This window comes from Cibotium barometz, chromosome 44 (assembly GCF_041138505.1).
Source record: "Cibotium barometz isolate CiBa-2024 chromosome 44, ASM4113850v1, whole genome shotgun sequence".
In the NCBI taxonomy this organism is placed as follows: domain Eukaryota; kingdom Viridiplantae; phylum Streptophyta; class Polypodiopsida; order Cyatheales; family Cibotiaceae; genus Cibotium; species Cibotium barometz.
The window spans coordinates 28,305,662-28,331,696 of NC_141089.1; the positions used below are offsets into that span (position 1 = coordinate 28,305,662).

Below are 26,035 nucleotides of genomic sequence, written 5' to 3' on the forward strand. Positions count from 1 at the left end.
GCCATACATCTTATCTTGGGACACATCAGAGTGTCCCTACTCTTAGACCCCATTGGGAGTCTTATGGCATTTCGATTGACATTCAAAGGGTATTTTGGCGAAGATTGTGGCATTCTTATAGGAAGCCACAGATTTTCTCCTTTATCTGGGTTTCCCTTCATGGTGGTCTGGCCATCAATCAGTGGAGGTCTATTACTGGTGCTTGCCCAACATGCCCTAGATGTGCAGGATTTTCAGAGTCAGTTTACCATTGTTTACGGGAATGCACGGAAGCACAGAGGGTTTGGTCTGCGATTGCACACCTCTTTGGTAGGATTAAGAGGGATGTTATCATTTCTTTTGGTTCTATCATTTGGTTGACACAGTTGGGGCCTCAGCTGAGGTTCGAGGGGACTGACAGGAGCTTGGCTATTATGGTTAGGCAAGGAGTTGCTCGGCAGTGTTGTCTTCAGGATTTGCCACTTTCACACTTTGTCCCTCCGGCACAGAGGTTAGACAGTTCTTGGGAGATTATTGCTAGCATCTCAACCTGGAAGGCTAAATGCACTCAGACCATTGAGGGTACTCCCGTTTTTGTTTCTCAATGTCTTTGCAGGATTTGGAGTGATATTATTCACACCATTATGGCTACCTGAACCAGAATCCAAGGATCTTCGAGGGCTGCGGAGAGGAAGCGCACCCAGTTTATGAGAGAGTGGGACATTGTATCTTTTTCACATCCTCTCATTCAAGACCCTATTGGCAGCACAAGTCTCCTGATTGGTTGAGATCTCCACCTTGCTTGTTGTGAAATCTCCATTTTGTAAAAATTTTCATACTTAATAGAAGTCTCCTTTCTTGGGGGAAAAAAAAAAAAAGATCCTATTGTGTTACGTGCTCTTCTTCATTGGTTGCATTAGCATTCGAGCAAGAGGTTGCACTAGTAATGCTCTTCACCAAACCGCACACATTTTCTTTCATCAAATGAAACTTTATCTTCATTTGCCAATTCTGGAACCCTTGGCCATTCAACTTGTCTATGAACATGTCTGAGCTCATAGTTGCAAAAAAATAAAAGACTTTCACTTCATGCCCCAGGAAAAAATATGGCTTCCACAAATTAGGGTTTCTAAACAAGGGGGTTTTTGGAAATGATGCTATAGGAGGCTACAGTAGCACTCTAATTCTTGATTTATGTCCTCATTTTTGAAAAACTATGAAGTATTTAGGATTAATGCTCTGATTAAGTTGGATTTGCAAAAATTTGAAAAAACCCCAAAATGACCTGAGATGATATTTGCAGAAGCACTCTGTTGATTTGATAAAGATTCACCCCTCTTTTTGTTCATTGGCGGTAGAGTTGAGAGCATAGTAACATGAAACGTTTCGTCCGTTTCGTTGTTTCCTCGTTTCGAAGGTTTCGTTTCGTCTGTTTTGGACGAAACGCAAAGGTTTTGAAATGACACTTCTTATATACACATACCAAATTTATAACATAGCCAACAGAAAGATGAAGATGCATGTTTTAGAACTAGTGGGTATGAAATTCATGATTTTGGGAGTAGGTTTTTTGGTATTTTCAAAATTTGGGCAAGAAAAGGAGAGAAAGAGAGGAGGAAAGAAACAAGTTGGAAGGGAAGAGGGAGGTAAGAAGAAAAGGGAAGGAGGAGAAAAGGAGAGAAAGTTGGAAGACAAGAAAAGGAGAGAAAGAGGAGGAGGAAAGAGGAGGAGGGAAGAGGAGGGGTGGACCGTGGAGGAGAAGAGAGAAAGAGGAAAAGGGAAGAGGAAGAGGAGGCATGGAGGAGGAGTGAAGGAGCGAAAAGGGAAGAGGAAGAGAAGGCATGGAGGAGGAGTGAAGGAGCGTAAAGGAGGAGGAGTGGACAAGGAGAAGAGACAGAGCAACAAGTTGCGGCCGAGAAGAAGTGTTGGATGTGTCAAGTGGCAAATGGGCAGCAAACAAGGACGGAAATGACGGCAAAAATCGCATTTGCAAAAAAAAAATCTCTCGCCTGTTTTTTTGACCTCACTTTGCATCTGGGCACCGTTTCGATGGGCAGGTTTCGTTTTGTTTCGAAACGTTTCGTGCTAGAAACGTTTCGTGCCGTTTCGAGAGGGCAAGGGGCAAAATAGGTTTTTATGTTACTATGGTTGAGAGGCATGGCCACTGTTGGGGATAAGGCTGATCAGACCCGTGTTGTAGTGCACATGCCATGCTCCTTGTGAGATGTCCGATGAACAGAGTGGCGGCTGTTGACAATGTTAACAAACCTTGTTGATAGTAGCTCTACAGGTAGGTATAGATAGGCGGGTGTTGCAAGCAATAGCAGCAGCTAAAGCGAATGAAGGCAAGCTTCGCACAATAGCAAGGCGTCAGCGGTATTGGGAGGTGTAGGGGGTCAATGTGCTGGAGAAGCGTAGACAAGCACGCAAATCATGTCAAGCGGAGGTTGATTCAAACTAAACATTCCATCTTTGATACTATGTTGAAACAGGGGTGAGCTATGGTGGCTTGAAGGCAAAGGTAGCCATGGCTATGGAGCAACGAGAGAGAGAGAGAGAGAGAGAGAGAGAGAGAGAGAGAGAGAAATGAAATGAAAATGAAATGATATATTAACGTCTTCAAAAGGCCAAAATGACCTATGAGACCAAAAAGGTTACAACAATTGGTGGATCTGATACAATGTCTGTGTAAGAAAAGCTAAAACAACTAAACAACTAACTGAAACTAAAACAACAACTATGAGGAAAAGTAAGGTACTAGGAGCTCCTAATGGATAACATTTGGGAAGGAAAACTCCAGCAACAAAGGTAAGCATCATATACATCACTATCCAAAGATGTCTCTCATCGGTCGATGGCGGATATCCTCAATGTCCTCCATGGTGAGTACTCTGACTGGACGTCTCCCATGCTGTGCTAGTATGGTCCTGATCCTCTGTTGTTGTCTCCGCCGGTGTCGAGATGGGCCTCTCATCTTGGGGCGCCTAGACCGCCTTAGCTCTATAGCCCGATCAATCAGTGTACCTCTGGTGCAGCTATACTCTGGGGCTAGCTGCAATGCCTGCTGGCCTGATTGCTCAATCTCTGGTTGAAAGAAGTCTGTAATCTGCCTCTGTAGGTGTCTCTCCCTCTCTGATCCCCTCCCTCTCAAGAGACCCTCTCTATGTCTACGCATCTACAGCAAGTATAATCCGAGGCATCTCTGATCTTGCTATCTCATGACTCTGGAAAGTGGTCCGAAACCCTCTCTGAACAGGCAATGAAAATGGCCTCGTATCTCAAAATATACTGGACAGTGACATATGTAATGTAACTCTTGTCTCTCGCTCCATCTGGCACAACTGACAAATCCTGGCCTCAGCTGATACTCCTCTGAATCTGCCAATCTCTGGTGTGAGAACGTGCGCATCTGACCAATAGCACATCGTACCCCATGAGAAAGATGAGTATCCATATAGCTAGGTCTAATCACAAACCCATCCTCCGTGAGCTAGAGAAGATGATCTCTATAGAAAGCCATCTTTATACCAAGTTCGTGTGTCGGCTGTATCTATGTCCTCCTAGTGTCCAGCTGAGTCAAGTCCTGCCTGATAAGTCTGGTAATCTCTGCCCGTGTGAGAGAGAGGGAGGGTGCATCCACGGAGTACTGCAATGGAGGTAGCCTATCCATACTAAAGCCATGGAGTTGGAACCAAGCTGTCATCTGTGCATACCAACATGATCCATCTCCCTATGATGCCAACTGTCGTGAAGACTCCAGGGCTAAGCGAGCATATTTGTCTCTAGGGAGAGCCCAAGTGCTATGTATAAAGGAGACTGATCGAGTGAGTGCCTCTACCCAATGGGGGAGCAGCCATCTCTACACGGATAATATCGTGTGGTACGGAGGCCTTAGCCCCAATCCTTCGGGAAATCATAGAAACCAAGGGCCTCTCCATACATCTCCATCCATCAGTGCTACTAGCTCCGCTGTGGTGATCCACTGAGGGTTCCCATATCTCCACTCCATACAACATGGCTGAAGTGACCAAAGTGTCAAAGAGCCAGAGCTTTGTTCAAGGTTCCTGAAACTGAACCTGCGAACACATCCTTTCTAGTCTCCCCAATGCTGCATAAGCTCTGGTCAATCTGGTCTCCGCTGCTCTCCTCAAGGAAAATAGTGGGCCCCTAAAAACCACACCACGGTAAGTATATGCATCTGTATACTCCACTATCTCCTGACCATATGTAAAGGTGGGTGCTGACCTCCTAACCCACTGTGCTGTGGTGTTAAACACCATCACCTTGGTTTTACCAAGGTTAACAGACAATCCACTGTCATGTGCAAACGTGTGTAATACATCCAAATGACGCTGCATCCCCTCTGGAGAATCTGAGATCAACACAATATCATCAGCATACAATAACAGCAGAATCCATGTCCCTGCTAGCTGTGCTGCTCTGTCAACCTCTTGTTCTACATAGTCCGAAACCTCATCCACACACATCCCAAATAAGGTGGGAGAAAGGGGGCAGCCCTGTTTCACCCCAATAGTAGAGTGAACCATCTTAGATATACCCTGAGTAGTACGTACCTGCCCCACAACTGTCCTGTATAAAGCCATGATTCCCCAAATTAGCTTTGTGGGCACTCCCATCTCCTGTAGTCTGCACATCAGTCTGGCTCTGGATACTGTGTCAAAAGCTTTGCGGAAATCCACAAAGCAACAACAAATCCTCCTATCATATGATTTGCCCTCCTCAATAATAGCTCTGAGTGTCAAGATATGGTCAAGAGTGGAGAAACCTCTCCTGAACCATGCCTGCCCTGATGCACGTATGCCCTCTCTCTCTGCCCATCTACTCAACTCCTGCTCAAGAATAGATGCATATAATCTAGCCAATGTGTGACCAATCATGATGGTGCGATAATCCCAGGAAGCATGAGATCCCCATGAGACGAATCAGTGTACCTGTGTGGGGTATCCTCTGTCATCCCAACAAAATGAAAAAGTACTGAACTAAAAAGCTGAATCTGGGTGTGCAATAAGTACAATGAGTGGGGGAGGTGATGGAGCTCTATTACTAGGAGAATGCAAAGCTATATGCATGGAGTATACAATCATGATATGCAACCTAGCTAGCTCCATCCTGTACCATACTGGGGGTATAGAATGGTATACATCAATGAAGGGGGTGTCCACAGCATATACATGCCTGGGTCTGCTCTGAAGCGAGCCAGTCGCTTCGCACCCTCTCTGTGAAACTGAGCTCTGATCTCTGTCATCTCTCTCTGGTATAGGCGTCGTGTCCGAAAGCCAGGTGTCCTCTGTCTCCTGCGGGCTCTGAGTGTCTCTCCTCTATGGAGAGTAATTCCCTGCTGTGTAGGGACTGGGAGTGGGGTGGATCTCTGAAAAAATGTAGTAATCAGTGTCTGTCGTCCCCCCTCTAGAGCTGTCTGAGCCTGTAATGATGTCTCTCTGTGACGCTGTATGTCTAGAATGAATCTCCCCAGTATGCGCTCGTTTGCTGCCTTAAAGATCTGGCATAGGGAATGTGGCTCTCTGAATAAAATGGGATATCTCTCTCCGATGGCTGTATATGCTCTGCATCTGCATACATAATGCTCCTCACTCTCCACCTCCTCTCTGCACAATCTGCATACCCACTCCTCTCGGGGGATCCGTGCTGCTCTGCCAGTCTCGATCTCCAATCGATGTGATGAGACTCTAAGCTGACCAATAGCTACTCGGGAGCCGTGTGGTAAAAAACCCTCCATGTATCTAGGCCTCTCTATAAATCCATCATTAGTGATACTCATGAAGTGATCTATGTAGTATAGCATCTTCGGTGGAAGAGACTGTGTAGGTGATATCCATGTCTCTCGTGTATAGAGCTGCCATAGGTCCTGTCTCAATACTCTGTTCCTCTCACTATGAGAGAGACCGATATGTGGTGCATCCCTGTCATACTCGAATGGTGGTAGATGATCCATGTCTAGGCCATGCTGTGAGAACCAATGTGTGACCTTTGCATACCATGATCCTCTGTCTCCTGCCTCAGCCAGCTGTCTAGATGCCTCAAAAGCTCTGTATGACAATCTGTCCTGTCGCATCTCTCTAAATCTGTCTAGCAGGCATATAGTCTGGAAAGACCATAACCTTGGTTTTCCCAAGGTTCACAGTAAGACCCCTCGGTGTGCAGAAATCATCGAGTGCATGTAGATGCTGTTGTAGACCTCCTGGAGACTCAGACACTAATACAATCTCATCAGCACAAAGCATAATATGTACTGAGGTACCTGCTAGATCAACTGCATCTCCGCCTCCCCGTGTAATGAAGTCAGCCACCTCATCAATGTATAACCCAAATAGCGTGGGGGAAAGTGGGCATCCTTGCTTCACACCAATGGTGCTAGCAATAGTCTCGGACATACCTCCTGGGCATCTGACTCGCCCAAAAACCTGCTCATATAATGCATAGATACCCCATGTCATATCTGCTGGTATGCCAAGAGACTACAGGCGCTGAAAGAGCCTCTCTCGTGGTACTGTGTCAAATGCCTTGCCGAAATCCACAAAGCTGCAATAGAGCTTTCTCTTCCTCACTCTAGCCTGATCAATCATACATCTCAAAGTGAATACATGGTTAGTGGTAGAGAAAGCTCTCCTGAAGCCTGCCTGCCCTGATGAGCGTAAACCTACTCGCTCACCATATAAGCTAAGCTCTTGCTCCAACACTGCACCGTAGAGTTTGGCCAACACGTGGCCAACCATAACCGTCCTGTAGTTGCTCGGATCGAGCATATCCCCTGTTTTGTGGATCGGCACAATGGTGTGCATCGTCCACTCCGCAGGCAAACCCTCTGCTAGTGCCCTGTTAAACAGGTGTGCAAGAAAAGGAGCCAAAGAATCTACTGCATATATGAGATGCTCACCCTGTAGGCCCAAATGGTCGGCGGTCCGTCCATGCTGTAGGCGGCGGATAGCTTCCTTTACCATCGAGTGGGTAAAGAAGCTAGCTGTGGTAGGTCGAGGCTCCTGTGGTGGCTGACGTATAGGTGGCTGCTGTGGGGCGTGGTATAGGCCCTCTGCATATGTGTGCCATGTCTGTGGATCTACAATGGGTGTCGGTGTCCGGGGCTCTCTGAAGTGCCGCCATGAGATAGGGCTATCTCTACTCATGAAGAAATGAAAGATCTCTTGCTCCTGTATCTCTGTGAAGGCCTGCCTTTTGCGGCGAGTAAGTCTCATCATCTCTCTCCTCGACTCCTGCTCTGTGATGGCTCCCAAGGCTCTCTGTATGCGGAGCCGTGAGTAAAGGGCTTTGCACTCATCATCATACCATCTGTTCTGGGGCAGAGTCCCAGATCTCGCAGGCTCTCCTAAGTGGACACAATGTAGGAAGCTCTGTAATGCAGCCGTGTGTAGGAGTGATGCCAGCTCGGCTGTAATGGTATCCGTAGGTGCCAGGAGATCCATGAGTAGGAGCCCATCGTCTACTCTGCCAGTGTATATGTCTGCCATGTCGTGTGTGAAGTAGATGATAGTGTGTGGCGTCGGTATGTGGGGGCTGGTGATACTGGTGATCCGGCTAGTGAAAATGCCAAGTATGTATGATCTGTCCCAATAGGACAATGTGGGATGGAGAATGAGGTGACAAGCTGTGATGCCTCCAAAGACCCCATAATGTAGTCCACCACCGTGCCTCCGGTCCGTGTATGACAAAGCATGTCAGCCCTCCTGATCCCGGCCAATGTAGCATCCCGTTATAAATAACGAGACGATGCCTGGCTACCAACTCTAGTAAGTGGTCCCCATAATGTCCTCTATCTGGTCCAGTGTCCTCTGATGCCCGACTAGCCGCTATCTCCTCTAGATCCACAGGGTGGAGGATCTCCATGTCATCATAGTCATACACCTCACACTGTCTGCTCTGTGTGTGGGCATTGAAGTCACCCGTAAGAAATACTTCCCCTAGTGTAGAATAATGCATAATCTCCTCTGACAGACAAGTGTATGGCGAGGCTCCTGTCTCCTCCTCCTGTGGCATGTCCTCTGTAATGACATAGGAAGATCCTGATGGAGGAAAGTAACATAGGGCTATGTATATAACCCTATCCTGTGAGAGCTGTAAGCTAATCCACATGTATCTGGCCTTTGGATCCTGTGCTACCACTCTCAGTCTCCCCTGTAGCTCCCGTCTGAATAGAACTGCTACTCCCCCCGACCCTCTCGAGGTACCCTGGCATGTGGTCCTCCTGTATGCTGACTCCCACTGGAATCCCTCTACTCGAGGTAGCCCTCTCTCTGGGCTCTAATGTGTCTCTGTCAGAAGTATGATGTCTCTCCCCACCATAACATGCTCTAGTCGTCCAGGATGCACCCATAGTGAACCATTACAGTTCCATACTGCCATGTGTATCTCTGTCAGTGGCCTGGTCTCTCCCCCATAGGCCCCAAACCGCTAATCCATGGGCCCCGGCCATCAATGATGACCCGACCATCTCGATAGAAGGCCTTCTTGCTTTCTCTCCTCGCGTGTAAGACTTGTGGCATGCAAGCTCTCCTATGCTCTAGCTGCATCCTTGTGAGATCATCATCCAAGAAAATAGGAGCTCCCTCTAAGCCTCGTAGTATGACCCTCTTCCTCATGAAGGTGACCCTCTCCGTCTCTCCTGCAAACTGTAGGATGAGGGCTCGCTTGTGTCTTGAATCTTTCCCGGCTCTCCATGTTTTGGTGAAGGGGAGAGGGTCCTCTTCCCTGTAGCCGAGCTTCATGCATAGAAGCTGTCCATCTTTCTCGGGAGTGGAGTTGGGTGTCTCGGCTATACCTGTGACTCGAATGTTGAGGCGGCGGGCATGCCTCATCTTCTCCTCCTCAATGGTGGTATGAATGATTTGATGTTCTTCCCTTTGAGTCTCCTCCCTCACTTCTTTGCGGATGTTCTTCTTCACCACCTCAACCCATCCTGACTGCTTGGCTTCGAGTTTTCCCTCCACGTCCTTTGTGATCTCCTTGGAGATCTCTTCTTTGATGGTCGTGAGAGTGTTCTCATTGATCTCCCCTTCTTCCTTCTCGGTGTTCTTGACGGCTACCAGTTTCACTTTCAATGCACTCACCTCCTCCTTGAGTGTTGTGTTCTCTTGTTCAAGGTCCGTGACCCGTGTTTCGAGGGCCATGATGTGCCGGTGTAGTTTGTTCTCCACCTCATTGAGGTTGGAATCGGATGTCTTCCTATTCTCCTTGATTAGTGCCTTCATTGCCGTCTCGAGGGCCTCGAGTTTCTCTTGGAGACTCGGGGCCATTCCTAGAGATTGAGGAGAGAGAGAGAGTTATGTTGCTGCCTTGGGGGCTTGAGCAAGGGTGGGAGGGGAAAGGGGGATGCAGGGCTTACCGGACATGCAGGCGGGCCAGCATAGCGCCAACAGTAGTGGGCGCCAATGGCGAACAGAGAGGGCGGCTACGCACAGAGGCGCGAAGCAAACAAGGAACAGCGAAGTGAAGCAAGCGGCGAACAGTGCAGCGAAAAGCGGGCGGCGACCAGTAGCGAACAGCGAAACAGGGGCGACGAGGGCAGAGGCGAGGACGAACAGTTGTGGGCGGCGACAGTAGAGAGATTAACAGCGAACAGGGGCGGCGAGAGCAAAGGCGAGAGCGAGGAGGGTAGGCGAGGGCAGAGGCGGAGAGAGAGAGAGAGAGAGAGAGAGAGAGAGAGGGGGCAGGAGGCAGAAGAGAGAGGCGAACTCGGGCGGCGAGGGAAGGGAGGGTAGGCGAGGGCAGAGGCGAGAGAGAGAGAGAGAGAGAGAGAGAGAGAGAGAGAGAGAGAGAGAGAGAGAGAGAGAGAGAGAGAGAGAGAGAGGGTAGGAGGTGGGAGAGGGAGGCGACACAAGTTCGAAGAGAGAGAGAGAGAGAGAGAGAGAGAGAGAGAGAGAGAGAGAGAGAGAGAGAGGCGGGCTACATCATGGGTGCACACAGAGTAGAGAGGCGCGTAGGTCAAGGCTAAAGAGAGAGAGAGAGAGAGAGAGAGAGAGAGAGAGAGAGAGAGAAAGAGAAGACAATGCTAGAGAAATGAAATGAAATGATATATTAACGTCTCTAAGAGGCCATAATGTCCTATGAGACCAAAACTAAAAGTACATCTGAAGTTGGTGTCTCATCAAAGAGAACAACTAAATGAGACTAAAAAGTACAATAAACTGATTGTCTTACAGTTATAAGAACAGAATTGTAAGACTCCGAGATGATACTGAGTAGAAAATACTGGAAAATGTATATCAAGTAGATCCATGTATGCTGATCAGTTGAAGTGTCTAAGATCAAGTAGATCCATGTATGCTAATCAGTTGAAGTGTTGCCCTCTCCTTAGATCAAATATCTCCGCCATGGGGCTGTCTAGAATGGAGAGGTCGTAGAAGCAAGGTAGGCGCCTCCGATGCCGAGCACTAATGGCCCTGATCTGGCGATGGTGAGGATGCCGTGGTCAGGATCCGGTGGGCGTGGCCGACGAGCACGACATAAGATGACTGCTCTATCAGTGGTGGTGACTCCCTGGGAAGTGAAGAACATGACTCAATGATGTGATTGTGATTGATTTCTTCAATGAAGTACATGCACCTTTATAGGTTACAAAGGGTTGCCCCAATGACATCACTAATATATATATACCTAGATGAATCCAAGAACATGCCCAAATTCACCTTTTAGGAACGTGCATGTTATATACTCATGGTAGTCAACCCACAAGTCTATATAACTATCAACTCCATTATGCATAGTATGGACTAGATCATAGTAACATAAAAACGCGTTTCGTCCTCTCGAAACGACACGAAACGTTTTTGGCACGAAACGTTTCCAAACAAAATGAAACCTGCCCATCGAAACGATGTTTCACCCAAATGTAAAGTTAGGTCAAAAAAAACGGGGGAAAGTTTTTTTTTTTTTTGGCAAATGTGATTTCTGCCGTCGTTTTCGCCCTATTTGCTACCCATTTGCCACTTCGCGCATCCCACGCTTCTTCCCGGATGCAACCCGTTGCTGTGCCTCTTCTCCTCGTCCACTCCTCCTCTTTGCTCCTTCACTTCTTCTCCTCCATGTCTCCTCCTTTTTCCTCTCTCTCTTCTCCTCCACGGTCCACTTCCCTTCCAACTTGTTTCTTTCCTCCTCTCTTTCTCTCCTTTTCTTGCCCAAATTTTGAAAATACCAAAAAATCTACTCCCAAAATCACTAATTTCATACACAATAGTCCCAAAAAATGCATCTTCATCTTTCTATTGGATATGTTATAAATTTGGTGTGTGTATATGAGAAGTGTCATTTCAAAACCTTTGCGTTTCGTCCAAAAGAGACGAAACGAAACCTTCCAAACAACGAAATATACGAAACGTTTCATGTTACTATGGACTAGATACTACGACATCCCCACTAACGTCATCAGTGCCCAATAGTGGGTGTACAACTCTTTATCAAGATATGCTCTCACACACGCACTCCACACACACACACATAAGAGCATATATTCACACACAGCCCTTCGTACTGAGTTTCTGTTAAACCTCCGGAGATGCAAGGCAGACTTAGCCATAATGAAGCCTAGCACTAAGGGAAGTAGCAAAGAGAGAATTAGTATAGCAAATAAGTAGTTGATAGGGCAAATGCACCGCTAAAGATAGAAAGAATAAGCACAATATCAACTGGCCGCAACTCGGACAAAAACTTCACAATCTGAAATCTGCATGTCCGCTAATACGGCTAAATTATATACCTAGATAAATCCAAGAACATGCGCAAATTCACCTTTTAGGAATGTGCATGTTATATACTCATGGTAGTCAACCCACAAGACTATATAACTATCAACTCCATTATGCATAGTATGGACTAGATACTACGACACCCCCACTAACGTATCAGTGCCCAATAGTGGGTGTAGAACTCTGTATCAAGATATGCTCTCACACACGCACTCCACACACAGACACACACAAAAACACATAAGAGCATATATTCACACAAAGCCCTTCGTACTGAATATCTAGATATTATTATTACCCCTATAAGAGTGGGTCCACACACAAGCAAAACACTTACACACTACCACTCTCTAGGAAGTGGTTCACACACACACAAGCAATATCTTGATCAATAAGACGAATATTACCCACTTGAGACCTATCACATTGCTTGGGACAGCCTACAAGATTCTTGCCAAGGCAGTGAGCATGAGGTTACAAGCTATTTTGCAAACTGTGATTTATGATACACACAAGGGGTTTCTTCAAGGACAAAGACAATTCAATGGGCTAAGGCAAGCAATCAGACCCTAGCCATACTAGGGTTAGATTTTGAGAAGGCTTATCACAGAGTGGATTGGGACTTCCTTGAAGGCTCTAGCAAGCTTGTTCTAGCGTCAAAAGCCCTGGTGGTAAACCGGGTGTTGCTTGCCACAGCTTGATGTGTCATTTGTTGTTGGTGCTATGACCGTGGATGCATAAGACAATTGTGGACGATGATCCACAACTTCTTATGGTCATGACTTCATTACACATCAGATACCAGGGCCAAACTTGCATGAAAAACTATTATCCTTCCCAAGAAAATCCAAAGATCCAGTGCAAAGCTCTGCTTGCATGCAGGTGGTTGGAGAATTCCTTCCTAGTACGCAGCTCTAGAAGGATTTCTTCATGTGCCATATTCTTAGATCTGTCTCTAAGACCAGACAACACAGGTTTTATTTTATCTCAGGTAGATTACCACCCCCACTCCTCCCCAATGATTTCTTCCATCATCTAGGCTTGGGGTAGTCTGCAGATATTTGTACGCGCATGCCCCCCAACTTAGTAGATGAGGCTAAGAGATAGCCCATTATGTGGAAAGACCTTATCAAAGATGATCTTGGCAGACCCCTTGGTGCAGCAGGATATATGCACTAGCCAGGCTTAGGATAGATGCACAACAACAATGCTTGACTCGAAGAACTTTAAGAGTCTTCCAAATGATCAGAAAGGCATCCACCCTGCATCTCAGAGGGAGTCACTGGTGGATTGCACATGTTGATGCAACTGTACCTAACACTCGATTGCTCATACATTCTTAGATGAGTATCACCACTTGTGGGTTGAGGTTTTTCTGGGACACACATGCCGCTTCAGGTGATGGAATTCCCTAAACCACAAGAGGAAGAGGCTGTTGCTTTCTATTCCATTGAGTCCAAATGGTGGATAAAGCAATGTGATGTACAAGTGATCACACTTGGCTCTATGATCCGCCTAGTGAGAGAAGTGGATCACTCTTAAGAAGCCTTGGTATACTAACTCTACCCCAATGATGGTTACTCATGTTTCACGGTGCCTATGGCTATATGGTGGATGTCCTATCAAGATATCTACTGTGCCTTTAGTGAGTGGGAATGGACTCGTGCGACTAACCCAATGAGGATCATACCATGCTTGGGCAGACCCAAAGAGTTCTCACTCTTAGGCTTTACTGGGAGGCATATGTCATTGCATCCCCCATTTCAGAGGAGATTTTTTGCAAGGGTTTTGGCACTCATACAAGAGCCAGGTATCCTACTTGTGCCTATTCTACACAATGGAGATCTTTGGTGTGGACCCCCTCTTGTCCTGGATGCCCAGCTCCATCCGAACAGGGTATCATTGCTTATGGGAGTGCAGAGCCGCATAGAGTATGTGGGTCATAGTCACTAGAAATGAGAAATGGGAATGGAAACGTTTGAGGAATGGAAATGGGGAAATGAGTTTTTCAGGGTAGAAACCGCCGTTTTCTGTGACATCACTTGGGAAATGAGAAACGGCCATGGAAACGGATGGGGTCCTAAAATGGAGAAACGCGTTTCTCGCCATTTCCTATGACTATAATGTGGATATCTATAGCCCAGCTCTTAAGCAGACTGAAGAGTGATCCTATCTATATTACTTGGGTACTATTGCATGGTGGACTCAATCTATTCCACAGTGTCCTTTTTAGGGGACGGGAGCAGATCCAGTTATACTTGTCCGTAGGGGCATAGCTCAAAGATGTTTGCTTCAGGATACCACCCCAGTAACGACACACATTCGCTGAGTATTGACACCACCTGGGAGATTATTGCTAGTATCACGGTGAGGCATATCTGGAAGGCCAGACGATGAGATGCCTTGGAGGGTATTTAGGTTTATGACACCCACTGTATTTGCAGTATATCGAGTGACATTGTTCACACTCTTTAACCACCTGGGCCTGCATACAGGGATCCTCTACAGCTGCACAAACAAAGAACAACAAATTTATGAGACAGTGGAACCATGCTATTTTCTTCTCCTCCACTCCTACGGGGCTTTTAAGGCAGCATAGTTTCCCCGATCAGCTGAGATCTCTGTACCTTTTGGTTTGAGATCTCCCTTTGTATGATTTTATTCCACTTATAGAAGTCTCCTTTCATTGGCCCGGGGGGGGGGGGGGGAGAGGAGGAGAGAGAGGAAAGTTGAAACCCCACTTCAGCAAGGGAGGTACAAGGTTGGGAGAATATGGGAGAGGTGTCAAAGGGATATGAGAAAGAATGGAAGTGAGAAGGAAAGAAAGACAAGTAAAAAAAAAACATGTGAGAAAGAATGTTGAAAAATGTGGTTCATTTGACCTGCACATGAGGGATGTTTTGAAGCGGTCACTAGTTCTTGGGAAACAGCTGAGATGGCAAGAGGCGGAACAGCTGAAATGTGTAAAACGCACTGTTTCGAGAATTCTAGCCAAAGTGCATTTCCAGCCTAGGTAGGGCCCCACAAAAAGATGTTTTTGGCCCTGAGACCCAGTGTTTTGTGGCACTTTCTGTAGCAATGGTTAAAATCTGAAGAAAAACGACATGATCTTCGTCTTTTTGTACAAGCTTTTACTTGACACCATATTTTCAAAAACAGAGCATGTTTCAAAGCAAATGGTACCATATGGATGAGACCGTGTTTAATCAGTGCAGCACATATGATAAGAAGGTATACATAGCCGAGAAGTACACATCAACTTACCTGTCTAATATATCTAATATCCTCCATTTTTCATGTGCTCCAAAGTGTACATCCATTGTATTAGCACTTCTAGGTTTGATGCCCTTGACTTCACCATGCATCTGGCAAACATCCATGACTTTGCTCTGGCTTGTTTCAGAATGTAAATTCTCTAATCGAACCACTACCATCTCGGAAGTGACATCGTCACTGACTCTAAAATGGCACCCATCAACTGTAAACTGTTGAACCTTCAGAGCCTTTCTCTTATCGATTTCCATCTGTTGGCAATCAGCCACAACACTGTAAGATTAACTTCACAAAAATACAACTATATCTATCTATCTATCATAGGTGTACACGACCGTGTGTGTATGTGGGCATGCGCACATACACAACCACACTGTAAGATTAACTTTACACCCATGTGTGTGTGGGTGTGCACGCCCATGTGTATGTGGGTGTGTGCACACACAACCACACTGTAAGATTAACTTCACAAAACTACAAATACATATGTCTATCTATCATAGTGTGCGCGCCCACTGTAAGATTAACTTCACGAAAATACAAATGCATCTCTATATTAATCATAGATGTGCACGTGTGTGTGCACGCGTGTAATCATAGATGTGCACGTGTGTGCGCGCACACACGTGCACACACACACACACACACACACACACCTTTTTTTTTTGGTAAAAAGCAGTGTTCTATTACTTTAGTGTACAAGAGAAGCAGCCCTCAGAGGTGAGGAAAACTTCTTGAAAATCAGAAACAGTGGAAAAACAAGTCTAACTGCAGATGATCCATCTCTGGTAGTTTATGACAATAATAAAGAGATTCACACAAAGACTGAAGAAAATACAAGAAATTGCCAATCTGTGTAGAATGAAAGATCACATGATTGCGATCAATCGAGAGTGTCCAAAGTGCCCAAAAGCGTGTCAACCTCCATAATAACTTGCCTGAGGTGCTCAAAGATATACTCGCCGGACTTGTATTCCCTGGAAGTATCCATTGCCTTCAAGAACACACTACCATGAATAGAGCATGCCATAAAGTTGATGATAGGCCTACGTTTGGTATCGGACCAACCATCACACACACTAGTACATCCATATATCTTCCATTTCTCCATTAAGCCAAAAATCTCTATCAAATCATTTCACCTCATCACGCAACTCCTTTGTATGTAGTTGATTATAAGAGGGGGGCAAATAGCTAGGACATGCTTGCCCAATTGCCTTCACCATCTGCAAGAAAAATGGGCTTCTCACTTTCCAATGAGGAATGTCCTCTGCGTAAAAGAAACGACGCACGGCAATGATTGCCTCTCATCATGCTTGCAATTGCCATGCATTAGCCAATGCCCCTTTGTATTTGACACCTTTTACCTCTTTGAAGGTCCAGCTATAGCACTTGCTTGAGTACTCATCTCTATTGATCCTTGTGTGCTTTGATTTTCACCCAAAACGGCAACCTATTCATCCACATATACATTTTGACCATGCTCTGAAGCACCAGCTACTAGCAATCTCCTGCAAATGTCCTTAACTCCCTCAAGTGCACCTTTACATGCTGCCACACCATGGCCTGCAAGGCCCAAGATGTGAGCCTGATGCGGTCCAGCCCTCCATCCCAAACGTGTGTGCAATACTTCCACTTAGATGTGAATAGCCCTCTCCCAAGTGCCTTCACTGTTTCCACCTAATCCCACTTTGGCTCCTGTTTGTGCTCCATCTGCAAAACGAATGTGGGCGAGGTCACTTCATCGCACCCAGAATAGGTAGACATGTCAACAATCACATGAAATTTCGATACACAATGCAGTGGGCACTGTGCACTATGTACAGCTGGGCTTGAAATTCAGGCCTTGGCTCTGAAATTTCAAGAACATGAACTCAGAGACTAGATTTTAGAAATATGCAGGCAGCAGGACAAAAACTCGGGAGTCAGAAAATATGCTAGAAACTCAGAAGACTCAAAAAAAATGCAGAGCCATCTTACTCTTAGTCCAACTTACAAGCTTACAAGTTACAACATGCAGCATCGAGAGTCGAGAGTCCTGAAGACTTGCGTTGTCAAATCGCACGGCGTCAACAGGGTCTCATCATTTCAGTCCCGTCACTAAAATTTAGCCCTTCAAAACTTTTCTCGCCACCTAAATTTTGGCCACCCGTTTTTTTGTGGATTATGTTTGACTGTCTTTGACACAACATACGTGAACATACGCATATGTTTGCAAATGTTTGCGTGGTCAAACATACACACATGAAAAAAACTATGGCTGCAATCATCACTGTCCAAGGCTGCTCCTAGGCAAAAAAGGTGGACAACAGAGTTGCTTTTCTTGCCAAAACATGATAATGAATATTGAGAATATTCAACCTTCCATGCATCTTTGGCAAACAAATCTATTCACATCTCAAGAACCTAAGAGCTTTCTTCTGATGTCTAGTTTTCCATAAGACTTTCATGCTCTACGACATGAAAGTAGAGATGTGTTTTCTTTGTCCATACCAATAGAGGCAAGAAAAGTTGTACATAAGCCATCAAGATGAACTGGACTGCATAAAGGACAAGTAGACAATTGCCAATATTCCAATTTTTCTTTATCTTTTGAAAGACCCATTCCACCCCAACGGGTAACCCAGATGTAACAACATTTGTTGGTGGAAAAATCTATCTAGACCATAATAAATTGTGCCAGTCCGATGCTCTAAGTGGTAGTAATTCGGATTTGCAGAAATTAATGAGCAATCATGCTGCTTCCCCAATAGCTGGAGAGCCCTCATAAGGGTTTGCAAATCTTGCAATGTTTTTAGGGAAGAAAAAGGCATCATCAGCAATATTTCATCCTGTTGTGAGTATTTGGCATACTCAATGTCCACATAAGCATTACAAATGTTATCTGTGATTTGTCATCTAAGTACAAAACCATATTGAGCTTGATGTAATCCTATGTGCAACATCTCTTTGACTCTCCGAGTTATCATCTAAGTGATGATCATATAAACAATAGGCACAAGAGTAATCAGATGCCAGCCCGAAAGATTCTGACAGAGCTCCTTCTTCAAGACTAGTCTAACTAGTCCTTTCCAGGATGATGGCATAACACCCTAGTGCCATGATTGATTGATCATAAGTAATAATGCATCTTCAAGCATGTCTTGACTCCTAGAATTCCAAAAGAATTCCACAGTCAACCCATCTCATCCAAGAGATTTCCATCTGCCTAAACTTGACTACATTGTGTATCTCCATAGACGAAAATAGGCTTTCTACTTCAAAGGCTTCTTGCACATCCATTATTTCTTTTACATTATGTAGCATTTCTCTACGAGCGTGCATCAGAGCACAGGTTTAACAGGAGGCGATGCAAAAACTTGCTGGAAGTCCACACGCTCTAGCTTGAGATGGGAGGCAATAGTATAGCCGCGTGGCATATATGGAGAGCTTGATGCAATGAAGAGATCGAAGGCACCCTCACCACGCCAGCAAAGTCTATCCGTAGCATGTGGCTCGATATCATCCATACCCTCATAGGTCAGTGGGGACAGCTTCAAGGCAGCTCAGACCGCATGAGGAAGCAGTGGGAAGCCTTCCTCAAGATCTAGCGGCACGGTCCCTTTCTTACAGATACTGGTGGCAAGCCCACTTGGCATTGTAGACCACCTATGTGGTTATTTCCCCCTCCCTCCATTGTATGAGATAGCCTTCTCCTCCTAGAGCAGCCAAGTAAAAGGAGAAGTGCATCCTCACCTTTGTTCATCTTGACTCGCGTTTCCCCTTGGAGATGGATCTAAACTTAGCCTTTTTGGTTGTGTTATTGGTAACAAATGGAAGGATCTTTTTCCCTTTTTTTTTTAAAAAAAAAAAACTTGCTGAAAGTAAGTCTCACATTCCTGCTCTAGTTGCTTTATATTGTGTCCACTCTCCATTGTCCTTTTGCACTCATGAGAAGCATTGTTTTTGTCTAGTTGCCTATACACTTTATAAAAAAAGCTTTAGATGAGCAGCCCTTGTCCAACATAGGCTTCTGTCTGGACCTAACTTGCCACTTGGCATAACAAATGTGATCCTCTTCCTGACGAGACAAGGGATGAAAAATGGCTAGTTTCTTCAAGAGTTTGCAACTCTTTTTTTAACTCTCACCCATATACCATTTACCATGATATGCAATCACCCCTTGCATTCGGGATGCAAAATGATACCAAGCAATATCCATATCTTCATAAATTTCAGCAATGAAAGCAAGGACCACATTGGCAGCCATATCTCTGAAATATTGAGTGTCAAATAACTATTGTTAATCAACAAGAATCACACACTTCTCTTTAGTGAAACCATTGCTTCATTAATAGAGGAATGTTACATTCATAGTTGTCCCAGAATGGGACAGCTACAACTCAAATCAAAAACAATGCGAAAACACCTTGAGTTGCGGAAAAGAGAGCTCTCCAAGATCAAAAGAATCTCTCACAGATTGGTAAAGCGAGCTATGGAAGAAGGAAAAAGGGTTGACATGAACAATAGAAAAAAGCAACTGATTCCGGACATAGTAGATAGTCCAGAGTGCCCAGAATCTCGTCCAATAAATCCAGAAAGACTACATAAACTGGCAATGGTGGAGAAAGTTGATCAAAAAGCCAAAAGTACCTCCCAAAAAGCTTGCCTAGAAATTGTGCCCGTAGGTGCCCTAACAATCTCTCCAAGAGGGCTCAAGAGTGAGAGCAGTACCACAGAACATGGGGCACTATCTCACATGGGTGAGAGCATCGCCTACATGACGTTGAAGCAATGTGTCTACATGCCAAAAGAATCCCCACTAGAAAAGCACCCATAATAGACCTCCATAGAAACAATCGTTGCTTCAAGGGCAATTTGCCCTTCTATATCCATCCCAATGTCGCTTTCCACTAAAGCAAGCATTTAGACATTGTCCATAGATGATTCACATGCTCATGAATCCAAGGAGCAGGGGGAGCAAAAGGAGCTTGTACGCCCTAGAAGTAGCATAGGGAGAATCCGTGATTTTGTGAATAAAATGTCCAAAAACTATATCATCATAACGGGTGACCCAAAGTCCATATGCTTTCGTACGCATGGAGACACACATACTGCCCAACAACCAAGCCCATGGCTTTGTTTCTGCCACAAAATCATGTAGAAGCACCGCCTTCCTCTCAAGGACAAGATAATGGATATTGAGAATATTAAGTCCACCATGTATTTTAGGCGAGCAGACCAATTCTTGCTTTATCAGTCGAACGGCGTTTTTGTCCGCTTTTGTTTTCCACAGGCGTTCCAAGACTTTCGACATGGAAAGATCAGTCTGTTTTGCGAGACCGGGCAATAAAGGGAGATAGAATTGCACATGCGCCGTGATTATAGTCTACACTATTCGCAAACCTACATGCAATGGCCATGTAGACAGCTTCCAATATTCAATTTTGTGATGTAGCTTCTACATCACCTACTCAATCTCTTCTTTGAGAGAGATCTCCCATCCAATGGGATATCCAAGATGTCTGACTATCTGATCAGGTGCCACAATTTGTCTTGGCCAAAGTAATCTATGCCAATCATAATTTTTCAGCCGTAACAACTTTGATTTTACGAATTTGACATTCAAGTTTTCAACGCCCAGTAGCCAACCCATAAAGTGACAAAGCTTGCATGAGAACGTTAACATCAAGCTTTGTGTTCCGAGGAACAAAGAAAGAATCATTAGCATAGGCTTGAGCCACAAACTTGTTTCCATCCCCCATGGAAATTCCATGTAGCATGCCATCTTGTGCATGGTTGTCACGGTACGAAAATACGATACCGTACGATACGATACCATACGGGAATTTTTGGTACGATATGAAATTTTCGGATACCGTACGATAAAATACGATTTTTATTTTTTACACTTACAACCTATGGAGCTTCAAGCTATAGAATGTGAGGGAAGGTTGGGAGGGGAGGAGTCTACAGTGCTCGAGGAACCAGAAAATGGATATGTCTCTCTCTCGGTTGGATCTCTCGATTGTCTCCAAAAAAGAACCTGGATGGGTAATGCAATACCAAAGATCTCCCAGTGTAGCGTTTATGACTAAGGGACCGTCCTTGCACAAATACGAGGAGTGCATCTAGAGTGATAAGTTTAGGGACTCCGTCACTCCACTCTAGATCAAAATAGCCATGTCCAAATCTTCTCCCTTGTGCATAACTTGAGAATCTAATTGTCTAGCCTACCTATACCAGGGATCCCCAAGTGATGTAGCAAGATTCTCTCATCCTACCAATCAAGTGTACACTACCAGTCTACCTCGCCAGATTTTTTAGGTCTCTCAACAACCCCATATGGAATACTGAGTGGACACGAAAGTTGCGAAGTATTGCGAGCATTTGGGATCTTCGTAAAGCAGGGTTTCTATATTTTTTTTAGCATTTGGAATTTTTTTTTTCAAGGAAAAAAAAATTTTGGGGGAAAAAAAAAACACCTTCGTACCGTACGATATCGTACGGTATCGTACCGTACGAACCCATTCGTACCAGTACGAGAAACAACTATGATCCTGTGACAGCTTATCCATGTACAAGCGCATCTGATGCGTAGTAATGGAATATAGCAGGGCACTAACAGAAAAACCCTATCTGACAAATTTGCCTATTTTCCAAGAAGCTAAAAGTTCTCCTTCCAAAATGCATTTCAAAATCCCATTTTGTCCATTACCTGTGCGATGAAATTCCACTGGACAATATCAAAGGCTTTAGCTATGTCCACCTGCATAATAAGGACATCCTAGTGCGTGTATTTGGCGTATTCAATGCCTATATAAGCATTGTGGCTATACTGTTCATAATTTGTCTTCTTGGGATGAAGCCATACTGATTGTGATGAAGGTCAGCATGCACTATACCTTTGATTCTATTCACAACCATCTTGGTCACAAGATTGTACATCACATGCATCAGAGAGATGGGATACCAATCCACCAAACCTTCACAAAGCTGTTTTTTGGGTAGCAATTTAAGTAAGCCTTCTTTCTAGGAATACAACAACTGTCCAATAGATAGCAATAATTGACCATTAAGAGGATGGGCTGTTTTAGAACATCCCAAAATGTGTGAAAGAACTCCATTGTAAGCCCATCCCATCCTGGGGAGTTCCATTTACCTAGATTTTTGAGAGCATCATTCAATTCTTCCTCAGTAAAAGATGCATCCATACTAGCTGCCTTACACATTGCAAGAGTTCATGACATGCATGGAATACTTCCTCGAAAGGGGGCTCAGGGGTAGCAAACATGTCTGCAAAATTGTGATGACAAACATCAGCATGTTGTGCTATATGTCCAAGTTCCATCGGATAGTTTCACTCTCGATGTGCGCAAATTTTTAACAAAGAATTTGGAAGAACAGCCTTTGCCAAGAAGCAGCTTTTGTGGACAAAAATCACACTTTTTTGTCGACAAAAGTGTACTTGGGAGAGCCAACCACATTTGTTTTTTGTCGACAAAAGTGTACTTGGGACAGCCAACCATGTTTGGAGTCCCTAAGGAAGCAGATGATTTTCTGGATCACACAATTATATATTGGGGACCATAGTTCATATCATACGTTTCATACTGCCATACACCAGGGAGAATGATAGGTATGATAAATTCTGATTAAGCTCTTGGTGGAGTTTCATACGTGGCCTTAAATTTGGGGCTATATATGCATGTGGGAGTTGGGAGTAAAAATATTGACAATTTGACACTTGAAAGTTGAAAGTTGAAGGCTGAAAACTTGAATGTACATGGTACATATTACATAGAACATACTATGTACTATATGTACTAGTAAGTATCTACAGTACATTCGTACACTACCCAAAGTGAGGCCCAGGTTCTTTACAGCCCAAGCCTAGTAACTACAAGGTGCAGACCAGCCATGGTGTCACTTTCAGCAAAAAAGTCTCAAATTATTTATTTTAAAAAAAAAGAGCAAGAATGATAGGCTAGTTTCATACGCCATTTTACCATACGTTCGCAAACATTTGCTTCACCAATCATACGAGTATGATATGAACTTTGTTGGGGACCATCTCACTCCACTCCAAATCGGAGCAGCAAAGAACTGGCATGATTAACATAAGGGAAGCCTAAAAGCAAGGCAAGTGGGCAGTGTATAGAGACAGACGGGTGATCATTCCAGACCGTTGCCGCCCACATAAGGGTGCATGATCTATGAGACCATGGCACTTTGTGGTTAGATCCCAATGGCTTTGCAGAGACTTACATGGAGATGGGCAACACAAAGAGACATCAGACTTTATAGAGAGGATTACCAAAGCTAGAGTGGCAAAGTAGCAGTATTATTCAAACCCGTGCAGCATCCTCTCGATGGTAAGGGATGAGGATGCCTAATTCATGTGGGTTCGCCTTAGCTTCCCAACCAATCGATTGATACTCTGCACTTTGCTACTTCCCACAGGCTACCTCCAATTATGCTAAGGATTTTTGCACAATGTTTTGTCACCTTACACCCCACTTTTGCACAGATAGTGGAGTTGTCCCAGAAAGGATTGCACAGATAGTGCAGTTCTCCCTTTGCATGACTTTAAAAGCAAGAACAAGCAGTCAACAAGTCTGAATTTATGGCTTTGACACAGACAGTTATCAGGACAACCCGTCCGTATATGTATGACTGGCCTTAGGCCCAAGATCATCCCATATTTACCATTTTTTCACCACCCGTAGGAGCGCCCGTCCGTAGGCGATGCCGCCAAGGAAGCACCATGTGGGGCTTTGAACCCAAGACCTCTTGGTCCTAGTCAAACATCTCTTAAACTTAAGCTATCGCCTCATTGGCAGACCAGTCAAATTTGACAGACATTTCAAGATGGCCGTCATATGATCAGTTCACTTGTTCTCCCCCATGGCAAGTACAGTGGATTACTTTATGGGCTCCCCTGTTTTTGGACATCACTTCTCAAACTTTTCAGTCCACCCCAATTTATTGGAGAAGATCATACTTCCCTTTGCTTCACCATTGCAGGCCCTTTTTTTGCACCCCCACCAGCTGTCATAGGCAGATTTGTAAATAATGGAAGTGAGCTCAGAGATGAGCATGGATAAAGAGGTTGAGAAGTCAAGATTGGTGATGACAGGTGATCGATGTAGATGGAGTCAAAGTTGTTGTGGAAGGGGACAGATATAAATTGAAATGGGAGGACAGTTCACTGCTACACCTTCAAGCGGCACCAAAATAGCTGGTATGATGATGGATGCAAAGCTGCATGCCTCCGCCTTTTACAAGAACTCACATTGGGACAGATCTTTGCGCGTGAGATACTGAGGTTCTTCCAACACACTATCCATCGAAAGAAGTAAACCAAGTGGTCATACATTTGCCAAGGTGTATGGATTACTTAAATTTAAAAAACTTTTGGTGAGAAAAGCTAAAATTTTTCAAGACCGTGACTATCTTAGCTATTCTCACCAATTGTTTCTAGTTCAGCTCGTGAGGTTATTTCTCTACCTTAAGCATGGATTATTATATGATAATCGTTTTTACTGCTTTCTTATTGAGCTATAGGATGAGAACGTCTCCCATTCTTAAGCATAGATTATTATATGATGGTAATCTTTGTTTGTTTTTTTGTTATGACAACATTATGTGCGAGGGCAAGGTCTCAACCCCCAGTCTTCAGGTCATGAGCCTGACGAGTTGGCCATTTTCTCCACCCCTTGAATGATCTCTCTCAACTAATTTTCTAGGTTTTTCACGCATGAATATCTTTGGATTTTTATATCATGGACTATCTTTTGAAGAGAGACAGTGAACCACCTCAAAGCAAGAATCACACTTACCTACTATCCAAGATCCACACACACACAAGCATAACAATGAAGATAACCAAGTTCATGATCACAAACACATAAACATTACAAAGATGACAACCCCCCAACAATTGCACTTACCTAAGTGTCCACCCAAGATCCACACACACACAAGCATAACCATGAACATATCCAAGTTTATGTAATCCATGGTCACAAACACATAAACATTACAAAGATGACAACCAGTGGCTTTGGCTAGCACTCCCCGCCCATCTGTAGGCTCCAAACCGTACACAATGTCAAGCCACCCCAAAGCTCCTGTAAACCGGTCTCCTCGGCAGGTAGGAACTGCTCATGGCCTCGGCTACAAACAAGAGAAGGGTGTGAGAGGGCAGCCCTACCGCACCGAACTAGAAAGAAGGAATCTATCACCTCGCCCCCCCTGGACTGTGAGAGGCCGAATAGAGTCCGGAAACCATAGTCACCAAAAACGAGAAATGGGAACAGAAACTGAAATGGGGAAACGAGTTTTTAGGGGTGGAAATGGTCGTTTCCTGTGACATTATCACTTGGGAAACAAGAAACCGCCATGGAAACAGATGGGATCCGGAAACAGAGAAACGCATTCCAGGGACTGAAATATCCGTTTCTTGTGACTATGCCGGAAACACCTCGAACCCACTCCATTCGAAATCCCATCCTAGTCCCTCCTAAGAAACCCCAATCCACCCTGTCAAAGGCTTTCTCAAAATCAAGAAGGAGAACTATCTGATCCTACTGTCTCAAATGGACTGAGGCGGTCGCCTCTCAAAAAGTCAAGATGTTGTCCATGATACTCCAATCCCAAACAAAACCTATTTGCGTGCCATGAATGAAGTCAGGGAGGAAGGGCTGAAGGCGCCTACTAATGGTTTTGGCTAGGACTTTATAGGCAGTCCCTAGGAGGTTGATGGGTCTCCACTAGCCAATCTCCAATCTATCTCCCCCATTCTTGGGAATCAAATGGATCAACCCCTCTGTCAATCTCTTTGGCATGAAGCCCCTAGCCATAACCTTATGCAAAGCAACTTTGAAACCGCCTTCCATGAGATCCCACTGAAAAAGAAAAAAGAGACTAGAACCCGGGCAGAGAATTCAGACTCCTCTCGAGGTGGTAACTCGCACCCCCCAAAAGAAGAAGAGACAGGTAGGCCATTGTTTCGAAGAACATGGCATCCACCCCACCCAGCTCCCCCATCTAGGTGAAGCCCTCAT

The 26,035-nt window shown here is 44.8% G+C and overlaps 1 protein-coding gene across 2 annotated transcripts in view; it reads right to left on the minus strand.

The window, feature by feature from the left end:
- Nucleotides 1-26,035, minus strand: part of LOC147613156 (uncharacterized) — a 99,134-nt gene that overhangs the window by 19,433 nt on the left and 53,666 nt on the right. For both annotated transcript variants that reach the window (XM_086782438.1, XM_086782437.1), the window contains exon 5: nucleotides 14,979-15,238. In XM_086782438.1, coding sequence (XP_086638564.1) covers nucleotides 14,979-15,238 — 260 coding nt within the window. The remainder of the gene's footprint in view (nucleotides 1-14,978; nucleotides 15,239-26,035) is intronic.